This window comes from Anomalospiza imberbis, unplaced genomic scaffold (genome assembly GCF_031753505.1).
Source record: "Anomalospiza imberbis isolate Cuckoo-Finch-1a 21T00152 unplaced genomic scaffold, ASM3175350v1 scaffold_100, whole genome shotgun sequence".
NCBI classification, from domain to species: domain Eukaryota; kingdom Metazoa; phylum Chordata; class Aves; order Passeriformes; family Viduidae; genus Anomalospiza; species Anomalospiza imberbis.
The window spans coordinates 300,214-317,207 of record NW_027099389.1 but is presented as its reverse complement, the minus strand read 5'-3'; the positions used below and the strand labels follow the sequence as shown (position 1 = coordinate 317,207).

Genomic DNA, 16,994 nt, shown 5'->3' with positions numbered 1-16,994 from the left:
AAAAATGGGGGGAAAAAAGGGGAATTCGGTCAAAAAATGGGGGAAATTCAGTCAAAAATTGGGGGAAAATTGGGGGAATTCGGTCAAAAATTGAGGGGAAAATTCACTCAAAAATTGGGGGGAATTCTGTCAAAATTTGGGGGGAAAAAAGGGGGAATTCGGTCAAAAATTGGGGGAAAAATTCACTCAAAAATTGGGGGGAAATTGGGGGAAAATTCGGGGGAAATTGGCAAAAAAATTGGGAAAAAACTGGGGGGAAATGGGAAAAAATTGGGGGGGGAAATGGGGGAAATTCGGTCAAAAATCGGGGGGAAATTCACTCAAAAATTGGGGGAAAAATGGGGGGAAAAAGGGGGAATTCGGTCAAAAATTGGGGGAAAAATTCAGTCCAAAATGGGGGGAAAATTGGGGAAAATTCAATCAAAAATTGGGGGAAAAAAGGGGGAATTCGGTCAAAAATTGGGGGAAATTCAATCAAAAATTGGGGGAAAAATGGGGGGGAATTCGGTCAAAAATTGGACGAAAAATTGGGGAAAATTGAGGGAAAAGTGTGGGAAAATTGGGGAAATTCACCGAAAAATTGGGCAAAATTTGGGCAAAAATTGGGGGAAAATTGTAGAAAAATTGGGGGAAAATTGTGGGAAAATTGTGGGGAAATTGTGGGAAAATTGGGGAAATTCACCCAAAAATTGGGCAAAATTTGGGCAAAAATTGGGCAAAGAATTGTAGACAAATTGGGGGGAAAATTGGGGAAAATTGGGGAAAATTGGGGAAAATTGGGGAAAATTGTGGGGAAAATTGGGGAAATTCACCCAAAAATTGGGCAAAAAATTGGGGAAAATTTGGGGGAAAATTGGGGAAAATTTGGGGAAAAATTGGGGAAATTCACCCAAAAATTCGGCAAAAAATTGGGGAAAATTTGGGGGAAAATTGAGGGAAAAGTGTGGGAAAATTGGGGGAAATTCACTCAAAAATTGGGCAAAAAACTGGGGAAAATTTGTGGGAAAATTTGGGGGAAAATTGGGGAAATTTTGGGGAAAATTCGGGGAAATTCTCCCAAAAATTGGGCCAAAAATTGGCCCCAATTGTCCCAAAATCCACTCTTGATTTTTCCCAGTCCCCTCCCAGTATAAACCAGTATAAACCAGTATAAACCAGTATAAACCAGTATAAACCAGAAACCCCAATCCCCATTTCCCCCATTTTTAACCCTTTTTTTCCCAATTCCCCCCCATTTTTAACCCTTTTTTCCCCATTTTTTCCCCATTTTCCCCCCTCCCAGTCCAAACCAGTCCAAACCAGTATAAACCAGTATAAACCAGTATAAACCAGTACAAACCAGTATAAACCAGTATAAACCAGTAACCCCAATCCCCATTTCCCCCATTTTTAACCCTTTTTTTTCCCCAATTCCCCCCCATTTTTAACCCTTTTTTCCCCGTTTTTCCCCCATTTTCCCCCCATTTTCCCCCCTCCCAGTCCAAACCAGTATAAACCAGTAAAAACCAGTATAAACCAGTCCAAACCAGTAACCCCAATCCCCATTTCCCCCATTTTTAACCCTTTTTTTCCCAATTCCCCCCCATTTTTAACCCTTTTTTCCCCATTTTTTCCCCATTTTCCCCCCTCCCAGTCCAAACCAGTCCAAACCAGTATAAACCAGTATAAACCAGTATAAACCAGTACAAACCAGTATAAACCAGTATAAACCAGTAACCCCAATCCCCATTTCCCCCATTTTTAACCCTTTTTTTCCCAATTCCCCCCCATTTTTAACCCTTTTTTCCCCGTTTTTCCCCCATTTTTCCCCCATTTTCCCCCTCCCAGTCCAAACCAGTCCAAACCAGTATAAACCAGTATAAACCAGTATAAACCAGTAACCCCAATCCCCATTTCCCCCATTTTTAACCCTTTTTTTCCCAATTCCCCCCCCCATTTTTAACCCTTTTTTCCCCGTTTTTCCCCCATTTTCCCCCATTTTCCCCCCTCCCAGTCCAAACCAGTAAAAACCAGTATAAACCAGTATAAACCAGTATAAACCAGTCCAAACCAGTAACCCCAATCCCCATTTCCCCCATTTTTAACCCTTTTTTCCCCAATTCCCCCCCCATTTTTTAACCCGTTTTTCCCCGTTTTTTCCCCGTTTTTCCCCCATTTTCCCCCCTCCCAGTCCAAACCAGTTCAAACCAGTATAAACCAGTACAAACCAGTATAAACCAGTAACCCCAATCCCCATTTCCCCCATTTTTAACCCTTTTTTTCCCAATTCCCCCCCCCATTTTTAACCCTTTTTTCCCCGTTTTTTCCCCGTTTTCCCCCCATTTTCCCCCCTCCCAGTCCAAACCAGTATAAACCAGTATAAACCAGTATAAACCAGTATAAACCAGTCCAAACCAGTATAAACCAGTATAAACCAGTATAAACCAGTATAAACCAGTACAAACCAGTATAAACCAGTATAAACCAGTATAAACCAGTAACCCCAATCCCCATTTCCCCCCATTTTTAACCCTTTTTTTCCCAATTCCCCCCCATTTTTAACCCTTTTTCCCCCGTTTTTCCCCCATTTTCCCCCCATTTTCCCCCCTCCCAGTCCAAACCAGTATAAACCAGTATAAACCAGTATAAACCAGTAACCCCAATCCCCATTTCCCCCCATTTTTAACCCTTTTTTTCCCCAATTCCCCCCCCATTTTTAACCCTTTTTTCCCCGTTTTTCCCCCATTTTTCCCCCATTTTCCCCCCTCCCAGTCCAAACCAGTCCAAACCAGTATAAACCAGTATAAACCAGTAACCCCAATCCCCATTTCCCCCATTTTTAACCCTTTTTTTCCCAATTCCCCCCCATTTTTAACCCTTTTTTCCCCGTTTTTCCCCCCATTTTTCCCCCATTTTCCCCCCTCCCAGTCCAAACCAGTCCGAACCAGTATAAACCAGTATAAACCAGTACAAACCAGTACCGTTTCGGGGCGCCCTTTGCCACCGGTAGTCCCAGCTCTGCCGCGCCACCGCCCGGCGCGCCGCCGCCAGCGCCGCCGCGCCCGAGGGCCGGCGCAGGTCCCAGAGCTTGGCCGACTGGTCCTTGGAGTTGGACACCACGTAGCGGCCGTCCCCCTGCCGGTTCGAACCGGTTTAAACCGGTTTAAACCAGTTCAAACCAGTTCAAACCAGTATAAACCAGTATAAACCAGTACGGGAAAGTTTGAGCCGTTTTCGGCCATTTTTGAGCCATTTTTGAGCCATTTTTGTCCAATTTTTGCCCATTTTTTGCCCATTTTTCCCCATTTTTGGTGCTCCCAGTTGCTCTCTAAGGCAGAAAATCCCACTTCAAACCAGTATAAACCAGTTCAAACCAGTTCAAACCAGTTCAAACCAGTATAAACCAGTCCAAACCAGTATAAACCAGTGCGGGAAAGTTTGAGCCGTTTTCGGCCATTTTTGAGCCATTTTTGCCCATTTTTTCCCCATTTTTCCCCATTTTTGGTGCTCCCAGTTGCTCTCCCCCGGCACAAGATCCCAGTTCAAACCAGTTCAAACCAGTTCAAACCAGTATAAACCAGTAAAAACCAGTATAAACCAGTACGGGAAAGTTTGAGCCGTTTTCGGCCATTTTTGAGCCATTTTTGCCATATTTTTGTCCAATTTTTCCCCAATTTTCCCCATTTTTGGTGCTCCCAGTTGCTCTCCCCCGGCACAAGATCCCAGTTCAAACCAGTTCAAACCAGTACAAACCAGTCCAAACCAGTTCAAAGCAGTATAAACCAGTATAAACCAGTACGGGAAAGTTTGAGCCGTTTTCGGCCATTTTTGACCCATTTTTGTCCAATTTTTGACCATTTTCCCCCATTTTTGGTGCTCCCAGTTGCTGTTCCCGGCACAAAATCCCAGTTCAAACCAGTTCAAACCAGTTCAAACCAGTATAAACCAGTCCAAACCAGTATAAACCAGTACGGGAAAGTTTGAGCCGTTTTCGGCCATTTTTGACCCATTTTTGCCCATTTTTTCCCCATTTTCCCCATTTTTGGTGCTCCCAGTTGCTCTCTAAGGCAGAAAATCCCACTTCAAACCAGTATAAACCAGTTCAAACCAGTTCAAACCAGTTCAAACCAGTAAAAACCAGTATAAACCAGTATAAACCAGTGCGGGAAAGTTTGAGCCGTTTTCGGCCATTTTTGAGCCATTTTTGCCCAATTTTTGCCCATTTTTTGCCTATTTTCCCCCAATTTTGGTGCTCCCAGTTGCTGTTCCCGGCACAAAATCCCAGTTCAAACCAGTTCAAACCAGTATAAACCAGTACAAACCAGTATAAACCAGTGCGGGAAAGTTTGAGCCGTTTTCGGCCATTTTTGAGCCGGTTTTGCCATATTTTTGTCCAATTTTTGCCCATTTTTCCCCATTTTTGGTGCTCCCAGTTGCTGTCCCCGGCACAAAATCCCAGTTCAAACCAGTCCAAACCAGTATAAACCAGTTCAAACCAGTACAAACCAGTATAAACCAGTACGGGAAAGTTTGAGCCGTTTTCGGCCATTTTGGACCCATTTTTGTCCAATTTTTGCCCATTTTCCCCCCAGTTTTGGTGCTCCCTGTTGCTCTCCCAGGCAGGAAATCCCAGTATAAACCAGTACAAACCAGTTCAAACCAGTACAAACCAGTCCAAACCAGTATAAACCAGTCCAAACCAGTATAAACCAGTGCGGGAAAGTTTGAGCCGATTTCGACCATTTTTGACCCATTTTTGTCCAATTTTTGCCCATTTTTCCCCATTTTTGGTGCTCCCAGTTGGTCTCCCCAGCACAAGATCCCAGTTCAAACCAGTACAAACCAGTTCAAACCAGTATAAACCAGTAAAAACCAGTATAAACCAGTACGGGAAAGTTTGAGACGATTTCGGCCATTTTTGAGCCATTTTTGAGCCATTTTTGCCCAATTTTTGCCCATTTTCCCCAATTTTGGTGCTCCCAGTTGCTCTCCCAGGCAGGAAATCCCAGTTCAAACCAGTACAAACCAGTTCAAACCAGTTCAAACCAGTCCAAACCAGTTCAAAGCAGTACAAACCAGTATAAACCAGTACGGGAAAGTTTGAGCCGTTTTCGGCCATTTTTGAGCCGGTTTTGTCCAATTTTTGCCCATTTTTCCCCAATTTTGGTGCTCCCAGTTGCTCTCCCAGGCAGGAAATCCCAGTTCAAACCAGTTCAAACCAGTTCAAACCAGTTCAAACCAGTATAAACCAGTATAAACCAGTACGGGAAAGTTTGAGCCGTTTTCGGCCATTTTTGCCCAATTTTTGCCCATTTTTTCCCCATTTTTCCCCATTTTTGGTGCTCCCAGTTGCTCTCCCCGGCACAAAATCCCAATTCAAACCAGTTCAAACCAGTTCAAACCAGTACAAACCAGTCCAAACCAGTTCAAAGCAGTATAAACCAGTATAAACCAGTACGGGAAAGTTTGAGCCGATTTCGGCCATTTTTGACCCATTTTTGACCCATTTTTGCCCATTTTTTCCCCATTTTTCCCCATTTTTGGTGCTCCCAGTTGCTGTTCCCGGCACAAAATCCCAGTTCAAACCAGTACAAACCAGTCCAAACCAGTATAAACCAGTATAAACCAGTATAAACCAGTGCGGGAAAGTTTGAGCCGTTTTCGGCCATTTTTGACCCATTTTTGTCCAATTTTTGCCCATTTTTCCCCATTTTTGGTGCTCCCAGTTGCTCTCCCCGGCACAAAATCCCAGTTCAAACCAGTCCAAACCAGTCCAAACCAGTTCAAACCAGTATAAACCAGTTCAAACCAGTCCAAACCGGTATAAACCAGTACGAGAAAGTTTGAGCCGTTTTCGGCCATTTTGGACCCATTTTTGTCCAATTTTTGCCCATTTTTCCCCATTTTTGGTGCTCCCAGTTGCTCTCCCCAGCACAAGATCCCAGTTCAAACCGGTACAAACCAGTTCAAACCAGTTCAAACCAGTTCAAACCAGTTCAAACCAGTATAAACCAGTACGGGAAAGTTTGAGCTGTTTTCGGCCATTTTTGAGCCATTTTTGTCCAATTTTTGCCCATTTTCCCCCATTTTTGGTGCTCCCAGTTGCTCTCCCCAGCACAAGATCCCAGTTCAAACCGGTACAAACCAGTTCAAACCAGTTCAAACCAGTCCAAACCAGTATAAACCAGTACGGGAAAGTTTGAGCCGTTTTCGGCCATTTTTGAGCCGGTTTTGCCATATTTTTGTCCAATTTTTGCCCATTTTCCCCCATTTTTGGTGCTCCCAGTTGCTGTTCCCAGCACAAAATCCCAGTTCAAACCAGTATAAACCAGTACAAACCAGTCCAAATCAGTTCAAACCAGTCCAAACCAGTACAAAAATCCCATTTTTCCCCATTTTTAACCCTTTTTTTGCCATTTTTACCCATTTTCCCATTTTTTTTGCCATTTTTATGCATTTTTTTTCCCGTTTTTTCCACCTCCCAGTCCCTCCCAGTCCAAACCAGTCCAAACCAGTAACCCCCAATCCCATTTCCCCCCATTTCCCTCCATTTTTAACCCTTTCTCGGCCGTGTTTTCCCCGTTTTTTAACCATTTTTTAACCGTTTTTTCCCATTTTTCCCCATTTTTTCCCCATTTCCCCCCTCCCAGTCCAAACCAGTTCCCTCCCAGTCCAAACCAGTCCAAACCAGTCCAAACCAGTCCCCTCCCAGTACAAACCAGTAACCCCCAATCCCATTTCTCCCCATTTCCCTCCATTTTTAACCCTTTCCCGGCCGTGTTTCCCCCGTTTTTAACCCTTTTTTAACCTTTTTTTTCCCCATTTTTTCCCCATTTCCCCCGTTTCCCCCCTCCCAGTCCCTCCCAGTCCCTCCCAGTCCAAACCAGTAACCCCCAATCCCATTTCCCCCCATTTTTAACCCTTTCTCGGCCGCGTTTTCCCCGTTTTTAACCCTTTTTTAACCGTTTTTTCCCATTTTTCCCCATTTTTTCCCCATTTTCCCCCCTCCCAGTCCCTCCCAGTCCCTCCCAGTCCAAACCAGTCCAAACCAGTGACCCACCCGGGCGTGCAGGAAGGTCAGCCCGTCGCGGTGTCCGGCCAGCGTGACCGCCGGCCCCTCGGCCAGGCAGCGCCGGTCCCAGGCCCGGCCCACGCCGTCGTCGCCGCCGGACAGCAGCAGCTGGCCCGAGCCGTCGGCCAGGGCCACGGCGTTGACGTCGTCCTCGTGGGCGGGGACCTGCGGGGACGGGCACTGGTTTGTACTGGTTTGGACTGGGAGGGGACTGGGAGGACTGGGAGGGGGAAAAACGGGGAGAAACGGTGAAAAAACAGCAAAAAAGGGGTTAAAAATGGGGACAGAAAGGGTTAAAAACGGGGGAGAAAGGTTTAAAAACAAAGGAAATCGGGATTGGGGGTTACTGGTTTGTACTGGTTTGTACTGGGATAAACTGGGAGGGACTGGGAGGGGGAAAAATGGGGAGAAACGGTGAAAAAACGGAGAAGAAGGGGTTAAAAATGGGGGGAGGAATGGGGAGAAAAGGGTTAAAGACGGAGGAGAAAGGGTTAATAGGGGGATTGGGGGTTACTGGTTTGTACTGGTTTGTACTGGGACAAACTGGGAGGGACTGGGAGGAGAAAAATGGGGAGAAACGGTGAAGAAACGGCGAAAAGGGGGTTAAAAATGGGGACAGAAAGGGTTAAAAATGGGGGGGAAAATGGGGATTTTTGTACTGGTCCATACTGGTCTATACTGGTCCATACTGGTCTGTACTGGTTTATACTGGTCCATACTGGTCCATACTGGTCCATACTGGTCTGTACTGGTCCATACTGGTCCGTACTGGTCTATACCGGTCCGTACTGGTCCATACTGGTTTATACTGGTCCAAACTGGTCCATACTGGTCCAAACTGGTTTATACTGGTCCAAACTGGTCTATACTGGTTTATACTGGTCCATACTGGTCCAAACTGGTTTATACTGGTCCATACTGGTCCAAACTGGTCCATACTGGTCCATACTGGTCTGTACTGGTCCATACTGGTTTTATACTGGTCCATACTGGTCCATACTGGTCCAGACTGGTTTATACTGGTCCGTACTGGTCTATACTGGTTTATACTGGTCCGTACTGGTCTATACTGGTTTATACTGGTCCATACTGGTCCAAACTGGTTTATACTGGTCCATACTGGTCCATACTGGTCCAAACTGGTTTATACTGGTCCGTACTGGTTTATATTAGTCCATACTGGTCCATACTGGTCCATACTGGTCCAAACTGGTCCATACTGGTCCATACTGGTTTATACTGGTCCGTACTGGTTTATACTGGTCTATACTGGTCCATACTGGTCCATACTGGTCCATACTGGTCCAAACTGGTCCAAACTGGTTTTATACTGGTCTATACTGGTCCATACTGGTCCAAACTGGTCCAAACTGGTCCATACTGGTCCCTCACCCTCTCCACTCTCCTCTGCGCCTCCCGGTCGTAGACGTAGATGCAGCCGTCGTTGGCCCCGCCCATCACGTCCCGCCCGTCCGGCCCCACGGCCAATGAGAAGACGGCGAAGCGCCGCTCCTCCGGCCTGGGGGGCGGGGACAAGGAGGACACGCCCACACCGTTAATTGGAGGGGGTAAGCCACGCCCACTCACCCCCGGGACACGCCCACTGCGATAAAGAGGGAGTTAAAGCCACGCCCACTTTATTAATTAGAGGTTAAGCCACGCCCACTTGGTGATAGGGGAATAATTAGGGGTGTAAGCCACGCCCACTTGGTAAAAATGGGTTAATTAGGGGTTTAAGCCACGCCCACTTGGTAAAAATGGGTTAATTAGGGGTTTAAGCCACGCCCACTTGGTTATAGCGGGTTAATTAAGGGATGAAGCCACGCCCCCTTGGTAATAGTGGGTTAATTAGGGGTTTAAGCCACGCCCACTTGGTAAAAATGGGTTAATTAGGGTTTAAGCCACGCCCCCTTGGTAATAGTGGTATAATTAGGGGTTTAAGCCACGCCCACTTGGTAATAGTGGGATAATTAGAGGTTTAAGCCACGCCCACTTGGTAAAAATGGGTTAATTAGGGGTTTAAGCCACGCCCACTTGGTTATAGTGGGTTAATTAAGGGATGAAGCCACGCCCACTTGGTAATAGTGGGTTAATTAAGGGTTTAAGCCACGCCCACTTGGTAAAAATGGGTTAATTAGGGGTTTAAGCCACGCCCACTTTGTAATAGTGGGTTAATTAAGGGATGAAGCCACGCCCCCAAGCATCAGACCACGCCCCAAATGCAGATTAAAGCCAAAACCAAGCCCCCAATCATTGAAGACACGCCCCTAATGCAAATGAGGCGGCGTGAATGCAAATCCGCGCCCCAAACATGAAGCCACGCCCACAAACCCACCAAACCCCCGCCCCAAAATGCAAATAACCCCCATATAACAGCAAGCCACGCCCACAAACCCACCAAACCACGCCCCAAAAATGCAAATAACCCCATATAACCACAAGCCACGCCCACAAACCCGCCAAACCCCGCCCCAAAATGCAAACAACCCCTATAGCAGCAAGCCACGCCCACAAACCCACCAAACCACGCCCCAAAATGCAAATAACCTCCATATAACAGCAAGCCACGCCCACAAACCCACCAAACCCCGCCCCAAAAATGCAAATAACCCCCTGTAACAGCTAGCCACGCCTCCAAACCCCTCAAACCCCGCCCCGAAATGCAAATAACCCCCTGCAACAGCAAGCCACGCCCACAAACCCGCCAAACCCCGCCCCAAAATGCAAATAACCCCCATGCAACAGCAAGCCACGCCCACAAACCCACCAAACCACGCCCCTAAATGCAAATAACTCCCTATATCCGCAAGCCACGCCCACAAACCAAACAAACCCCGCCCCAAAATGCAAATAAGCCCCTATAACCACAAGCCACGCCCACAAACCCACCAAACCACGCCCCGAAATGCAAATAGTCCCAAGCCACGCCCCCAGGTCGCGAAGCCACGCCCCCACCTGAGGTCCAGGGCCGTGTGGGCGTCGCCCTCGCCATGCAAATCAAAGACGTGGACTGGGGGGGAGGGGGGGAAAGGGGCGGGGCCTGGTCAGGACACGCCCCCGGCCCCGCCCAGCGACCCCAGATCCCGTTTTTAAACCCTTTCTTCCCCGTTTTTAACCCTTTCTTGGCCGTTTTTTCCCCGTTTTTCCCCATTTTTTCCGCCTCCCAGTTTGTCCCAGTTTGTCCCAGTTTGTCCCAGTTTGTCCCAGTTCCCTCCCAGTCCCCTCCCAGTCCAAACCAGCGACCCCAAATCCCCATTTTTAACCCTTTTTCCCCCATTTTTAACCCCTTGTTCCCATTTTTAACCCTTTCTTGGCCGTTTTTCCCCGTTTTTTCCCCATTTTTCCCCCTCCCAGTTTGTCCCAGTTTGTCCCAGTTTGTCCAGTCCCTCCCAGTCCAAACCAGTCCAAACCAGTCCAAACCAGTAACCCCCAATCCCATTTTCCCCCATTTCCCTCCATTTTTAACCCTTTCTTGGCCGGGTTTTCCCCGTTTTTAACCCTTTTTTTGCCGTTTCCCCCCCGTTTTTCCCCATTTTTCCGCCTCCCAGTCCCTCCCAGTTTGTCCCAGTTTGTCCCAGTCCAAACCAGTCCAAACCAGCGACCCCAAATCCCCATTTTTAACCCTTTGTTCCCACTTTTAACCCTTTTCCCCCCGTTTTTAACCCTTTTTTTGCCGTTTCCCCCCCCGTTTTTCCCCATTTTTTCCGCCTCCCAGTTTGTCCCAGTTTGTCCCAGTTTGTCCCAGTTTGTCCCAGTTTGTCCCAGTCCAAACCAGTCCAAACCAGTGACCCCAATTCCCATTTCCCTCCATTTTTTAACCCTTTCTTGGCCGTGTTTTCCCCATTTTTAACCCTTTTATTGCCATTTTCCCCCACTTTTCCCCCTCCCAGTTTGTCCCAGTTTGTCCCAGTTTCTCCCAGTTTGTCCCAGTCCAAACCAGTAACCCCCAATCCCGTTTTCCCTCCATTCTTCCCCATTTTTAACCCTTTCTTGGCCGTGTTATCCCCGTTTTTAACCCTTTTTTTGCCATTTTCCCCCGGTTTCTCCCCGTTTTTCCTCAACCCAGTCCCTCCCAGTTTGTCCCAGTTTGTCCCAGTTTGTCCCAGTTTGTCCCTGTTTGTCCCAGTCCCCTCCCAGTCCAAGCCAGTAACTCCCAATCCCGTTTTCCCTCCATTTCTCCCATTTTTAACCCTTTTTTTCCCCATTTCTTCCCCATTTTTAACCCTTTCTTTGCCATTTTTCCCCGTTTTTCCGCCTCCCAGTCCCTCCCAGTTTGTCCCAGTTTGTCCCAGTTTGTCCCAGTTTGTCCCAGTTTGTCCCAGTACAAACCAGTGACCCCCAATCCCGTTTTTCCCCCATTTCCCTCCATTTTTAACCCTTTCTTGGCCGTGTTTTCCCCGTTTTTAACCCTTTTTTTTGCCATTTTCCCCCACTTTTCCCCCTCCCAGTCCCTCCCAGTCCCTCCCAGTTTGTCCCAGTTTGTCCCAGTCCCTCCTAGTCCCCTCCCAGTCCAAACCAGTAACCCCCAATCCCATTTCCCCCCATTTCCCTCCATTTTTAACCCTTTCTTGGCCGTGTTTTCCCCGTTTTTAACCCTTTCTTTGCCATTTTTCCCCGTTTTTTTCCGCCTCCCAGTCCCTCCCAGTTTGTCCCAGTTTGTCCCAGTTTGTCCCAGTTTGTCCCAGTTTGTCCCAGTCCAAACCGGTCCAAACCAGTGACCCCAATTCCCATTTCCCTCCATTTTTAACCCTTTCTAGGCCGGGTTTTCCCCGTTTTTAACCCTTTTTTTGCCATTTTTCCCCATTTTTTCCCCCTCCCAGTTTGTCCCAGTTTGTCCCAGTCCCCTCCCAGTTTGTCCCAGTCCAAACCAGTAACCCCCAATCCCGTTTTCCCTCCATTCTTCCCCATTTTTAAACCCTTTCTTGGCCGTGTTATCCCCGTTTTTAACCCTTTTTTTGCCCTTTTTTTGCCATTTCCCCCCATTTTTCCGCCTCCCAGTCCCTCCCAGTCCCTCCCAGTTTGTCCCAGTTTGTCCCAGTTTGTCCCAGTCCAAACCAGTAACCCCCAATCCCATTTCTCCCCATTTCCCTCCATTTTTAACCCTTTCTTGGCCGGGTTTCCCCCGTTTTTAACCCTTTTTTTTGCCGTTTCCCCTCCGTTTTTCCCCGTTTTTTCCGCCTCCCAGTCCCTCCCAGTCCCTCCCAGTTTGTCCCAGTTTGTCCCAGTCCCCTCCCAGTCCAAACCAGTCCAAACCAGTCCAAACCAGTAACCCCCAATCCCATTTCCCCCCATTTCCCTCCATTTTTAACCCTTTCTTGGCCGGGTTTTCCCCGTTTTTAACCCTTTTTTTGCCGTTTCCCCCCCGTTTTTCCCCATTTTTCCACCTCCCAGTCCCTCCCAGTTTGTCCCAGTTTGTCCCAGTCCAAACCAGTCCAAACCAGCGACCCCAAATCCCCATTTTTAACCCTTTGTTCCCCACTTTTAACCCTTTTCCCCCCGTTTTTAACCCTTTTTTTGCCGTTTTCCCCCCATTTTTCCCCACTTTTCCCCCTCCCAGTCCCTCCCAGTTTGTCCCAGTTTGTCCCAGTTTGTCCCAGTTTGTCCCAGTCCCCTCCCAGTTTGTCCCAGTCCAAACCAGTAACCCCCAATCCCATTTCCCATTTCCCTCAATTTTTAACCCTTTCTTGGCCGTGTTTTCCCCGTTTTTAACCCTTTTTTTGCCATTTTCCCCCATTTTTCCACCTCCCAGTCCCTCCCAGTCCCTCCCAGTTTGTCCCAGTTTGTCCCAGTCCCCTCCCACTCCAAACCAGTCCAAACCAGCGACCCCAAATCCCCATTTTTAACCCTTTGTTCCCCACTTTTAACCCTTTTCCCCCCCGTTTTTAACACTTTTTTTGCCGTTTCCCCCCCCATTTCCCCCCATTTTTCCACCTCCCAGTCCCTCCCAGTTTGTCCCAGTTTGTCCCAGTCCAAACCAGTAACCCCCAATCCCATTTCCCCCCATTTCCCTCCATTTTTAACCCTTTCTTGGCCGGGTTTTCCCCATTTTTAACCCTTTTTTTGCCGTTCCCCCCCCCCCGTTTTTCCCCATTTTTAAGCCTCCCAGTTTGTCCCAGTTTGTCCCAGTTTGTCCCAGTTTGTCCCAGTTTGTCCCAGTCCCCTCCCAGTCCAAACCGGTCCAAACCAGTGACCCCAATCCCATTTCCCTCCATTTTTAACCCTTTCTTGGCCGTGTTTTCCCCCGTTTTTAACCCTTTTTTTGCCATTTTTCCCCATTTTTCCCCCTCCCAGTCCCTCCCAGTTTGTCCCAGTCCCCTCCCAGTTTGTCCCAGTCCAAACCAGTAACCCCCAATCCCGTTTTCCCCTCCATTCTTCCCCATTTTTAACCCTTTCTTGGCCGTGTTTTCCCCGTTTTTAACCCTTTTTTTGCCATTTTTCCCCATTTATCCACCTCCCAGTCCCTCCCAGTCCCTCCCAGTTTGTCCCAGTTTGTCCCAGTCCCCTCCCAGTCCAAACCAGTCCAAACCAGCGACCCCAAATCCCATTTTTAACCCTTTGTTCCCCACTTTTAACCCTTTCTTCCCCGTTTTTAACCCTTTTTTTGCCCTTTTTTTGCCATTTCCCCCATTTTTTCCGCCTCCCAGTCCCTCCCAGTCCCCTCCCAGTTTGTCCCAGTTTGTCCCAGTTTGTCCCAGTGCCCACCACTCACCGTAACTGGACCAGGAGCAGTAGAGCGCCTGGCGCCCGTCGGGGCTGAGCGCCACGTCCAGCACGCTCCAGCCCACGTGGCGCCCCCTGGTGGCGCGCAGGAGGCGCAGCCCCGCGCCCGTCACCTCGAAGAGCCGCAGCGCGTGGTCTGCCGGGTTCGGGGCGGGAAACGCCGATTTCCGTCCATTTCCGGCCGCGAAGCGCCAATTCCGGGGCGGACCCCGCGGCGGCTTCAGCGGGGGATTTGGCGCGGAATTCGGGGGTTTTTTTGGTGGGAATTCGGGGGGGTTTGGGGTCAAATTTGGGGATTTTAGGTCGAAATTTAGAGGTTTTGGGTCAAAAATTTGGAGGTTTGAGGTCAAAACTTGGGGATTTTAGGTCGAAATTTGGGGATTTTAGGTCAAAATTTGGGGATTTTAGGTCAAAAATTAAGGATTTTAGGTGGAAATTTGGGGATTTTAGGTCAAAATTTGGGGATTTTAGGTCAGAAATTAAGGAATTTGGTGGAAATTTGGGGATTTTTGGTGGGAATTCCGGGGGGGTTTTAGGTCGAAATTTGGAGGTTTTAGGTCAAAATTTGGGGATTTTAGGTGGAAATTTGGGGATTTTAGGTCAAAAATTAAGGATTTTTGGTGGAAATTTGGGGATTTTAGGTCAAAATTTGGGATTTTAGGTCAAAATTTGGAAATTTTAGGTCAAAATTTGGGGATTTTAGGTCAAAAATTTGGGGATTTTAGGTCAAAATTTGGGGATTTTAGGTCGAAATTTGGGGATTTTAGGTCAAAAATTAAGGATTTTTGGTGGAAGTTTGGGGATTTTAGGTTGAAATTTGGGGTTTTTAGGTGGAAATTTGGGGGCTTTGGGGTCAAAATTTGGGGATTTTAGGCGGGAATTTCGGGGTTTTGGGTCAAAAATTTGGGGATTTTAGGTCAAAAATTAAGGATTTTTGGTGGGAATTCGGGGGGGTTTGGGGTCAAAATTTGGAGGTTTGAGGTCAAAATTTGAAAATTTTAGGTCAAAAATTTGGGGATTTTAGGTCAAAATTTGGGGGTTTTGGGTCAAAAATTAAGGATTTTTGGTGGAAGTTTGGGGATTTTAGGTCGAAATTTGGGGATTTTAGGTCAAAATTTGGAAATTTTAGGTCAAAATTTGGGGGGTTTTAGGTCAAAATTTGAAAATTTTAGGTCAAAATTTGGGGGGTTTTAGGTCAAAATTTGAAAATTTTAGGTCAAAATTTGGGGGTTTTAGGTGGAAATTTGGAAATTTTACGTCAGAAATTAAGGATTTTTGGTTGAAATTAGGGGATTTTAGGTCAAAAATTAAGGATTTTTGGTGGAAGTTTGGGGATTTTAGGTCGAAATTAGGGGGTTTTGGGTCAAAAATTTGGGGATTTTAGGTCAAAATTTGGGGATTTTAGGTCAAAATTTGGGGGTTTTAGGTCAAAATTTGAAAATTTTAGGTCAAAATTTGGGGGGTTTTAGGTCAAAATTTGAAAATTTTAGGTCAAAATTTGGGGGTTTTAGGTGGAAATTTGGAAATTTTACGTCAGAAATTAAGGATTTTTGGTTGAAATTAGGGGATTTTAGGTCAAAAATTAAGGATTTTTGGTGGAAGTTTGGGGATTTTAGGTCGAAATTAGGGGGTTTTGGGTCAAAAATTTGGGGATTTTAGGTCAAAATTTGGGGATTTTAGGTCAAAATTTGGGGGGTTTTAGGTCAAAATTTGAAAATTTTAGGTCAAAATTTGGGGGGTTTTAGGTCAAAATTTGAAAATTTTAGGTCAAAATTTGGGGGTTTTAGGTGGAAATTTGGAAATTTTACGTCAGAAATTAAGGATTTTTGGTTGAAATTAGGGGATTTTAGGTCAAAAATTAAGGATTTTTGGTGGAAGTTTGGGGATTTTAGGTCGAAATTAGGGGGTTTTGGGTCAAAAATTTGGGGATTTTAGGTCAAAATTTGGGGATTTTAGGTCAAAATTTGGGGGTTTTAGGTCAAAATTTGAAAATTTTAGGTCAAAATTTGGGGGGTTTTAGGTCAAAATTTGAAAATTTTAGGTCAAAATTTGGGGGTTTTAGGTGAAATTTGGAAATTTTACGTCAGAAATTAAGGATTTTTGGTTGAAATTAGGGGATTTTAGGTCAAAAATTAAGGATTTTTGGTGGAAGTTTGGGGATTTTAGGTCGAAATTAGGGGGTTTTGGGTCAACAATTTGGGGATTTTAGGTCAAAATTTGGGATTTTAGGTCAGAAATTAAGGATTTTTGGTTGAAATTAGGGGATTTTAGGTCAAAATTTGGGGGTTTTAGGTCAAAATTTGGGGATTTTAGGTCAAAATTTGGAAATTTTAGGTCAAAATTTGGGGATTTTAGGTGGAAATTTGGGGATTTTAGGTCAAAAATTTGGGGATTTTAGGTCAAAAATTAAGGAGTTTGATGGAAATTTGGGGATTTTAGGTTGAAATTTGGAGGTTTTAGGTCAAAATTTGGGGATTTTAGGTCAAAATTTGGAAATTTTAGGTCAGAAATTAAGGATTTTAGGTGGAAATTAGGGGATTTTAGGTCAAAAATAAGGATTTTTGGTGGAAGTTTGGGGATTTTAGGTCGAAATTAGGGGGTTTTGGGTCAAAAATTTGGGGATTTTAGGTCAAAATTTGGGATTTTAGGTCAAAATTTGGGGGATTTTAGGTCAAAATTTTGGAAATTTTAGGTCAAAATTTGGGGATTTTAGGTGGAAATTTGGGGATTTTAGGTCAAAAATTTGGGGATTTTAGGTCAAAAATTAAGGAGTTTGATGGAAATTTGGGGATTTTAGGTTGAAATTTGGAGGTTTTAGGTCAAAATTTGGGGATTTTAGGTCAAAATTTGGAAATTTTACGTCAGAAATTAAGGATTTTTGGTTGAAATTAGGGGATTTTAGGTCAAAAATTAAGGATTTTGGTGGAAGTTTGGGGATTTTAGGTCGAAATTAGGGGGTTTTGGGTCAAAAATTTGGGGATTTTAGGTCAAAATTTGGGGATTTTAGGTCAAAATTTGGGGGTTTTAGGTCAAAATTTGAAAATTTTAGGTCAAAATTTGGGGGGTTTTAGGTCAAAATTTGAAAATTTTAGGTCAAAATTTGGGGGTTTTAGGTGGAAATTTGGAAATTTTACGTCAGAAATTAAGGATTTTTGGTTGAAATTAGGGGATTTTAGGTCAAAAATTAAGGATTTTTGGTGGAAGTTTGGGGATTTTAGGTCGA

At 45.8% G+C, this 16,994-nt stretch overlaps 1 protein-coding gene across 1 annotated transcript in view; it reads right to left on the bottom strand.

Annotated features, from left to right (window-relative positions):
• The window catches only part of DCAF11 (DDB1 and CUL4 associated factor 11), a gene marked incomplete at its 3' end in the record, with an annotated part of 35,461 nt that overhangs the window by 10,643 nt on the left and 7,824 nt on the right, over positions 1–16,994 (bottom strand). Inside the window, exons 7-11 of the mRNA XM_068177722.1 lie at positions 13,761–13,907; positions 10,007–10,061; positions 8,444–8,570; positions 7,040–7,216; positions 2,961–3,114 (exon numbers count right to left, since the gene is read on the bottom strand). Of these exons, the coding sequence (XP_068033823.1) occupies positions 2,961–3,114; positions 7,040–7,216; positions 8,444–8,570; positions 10,007–10,061; positions 13,761–13,907 (660 nt within the window). The remainder of the gene's footprint in view (positions 1–2,960; positions 3,115–7,039; positions 7,217–8,443; positions 8,571–10,006; positions 10,062–13,760; positions 13,908–16,994) is intronic.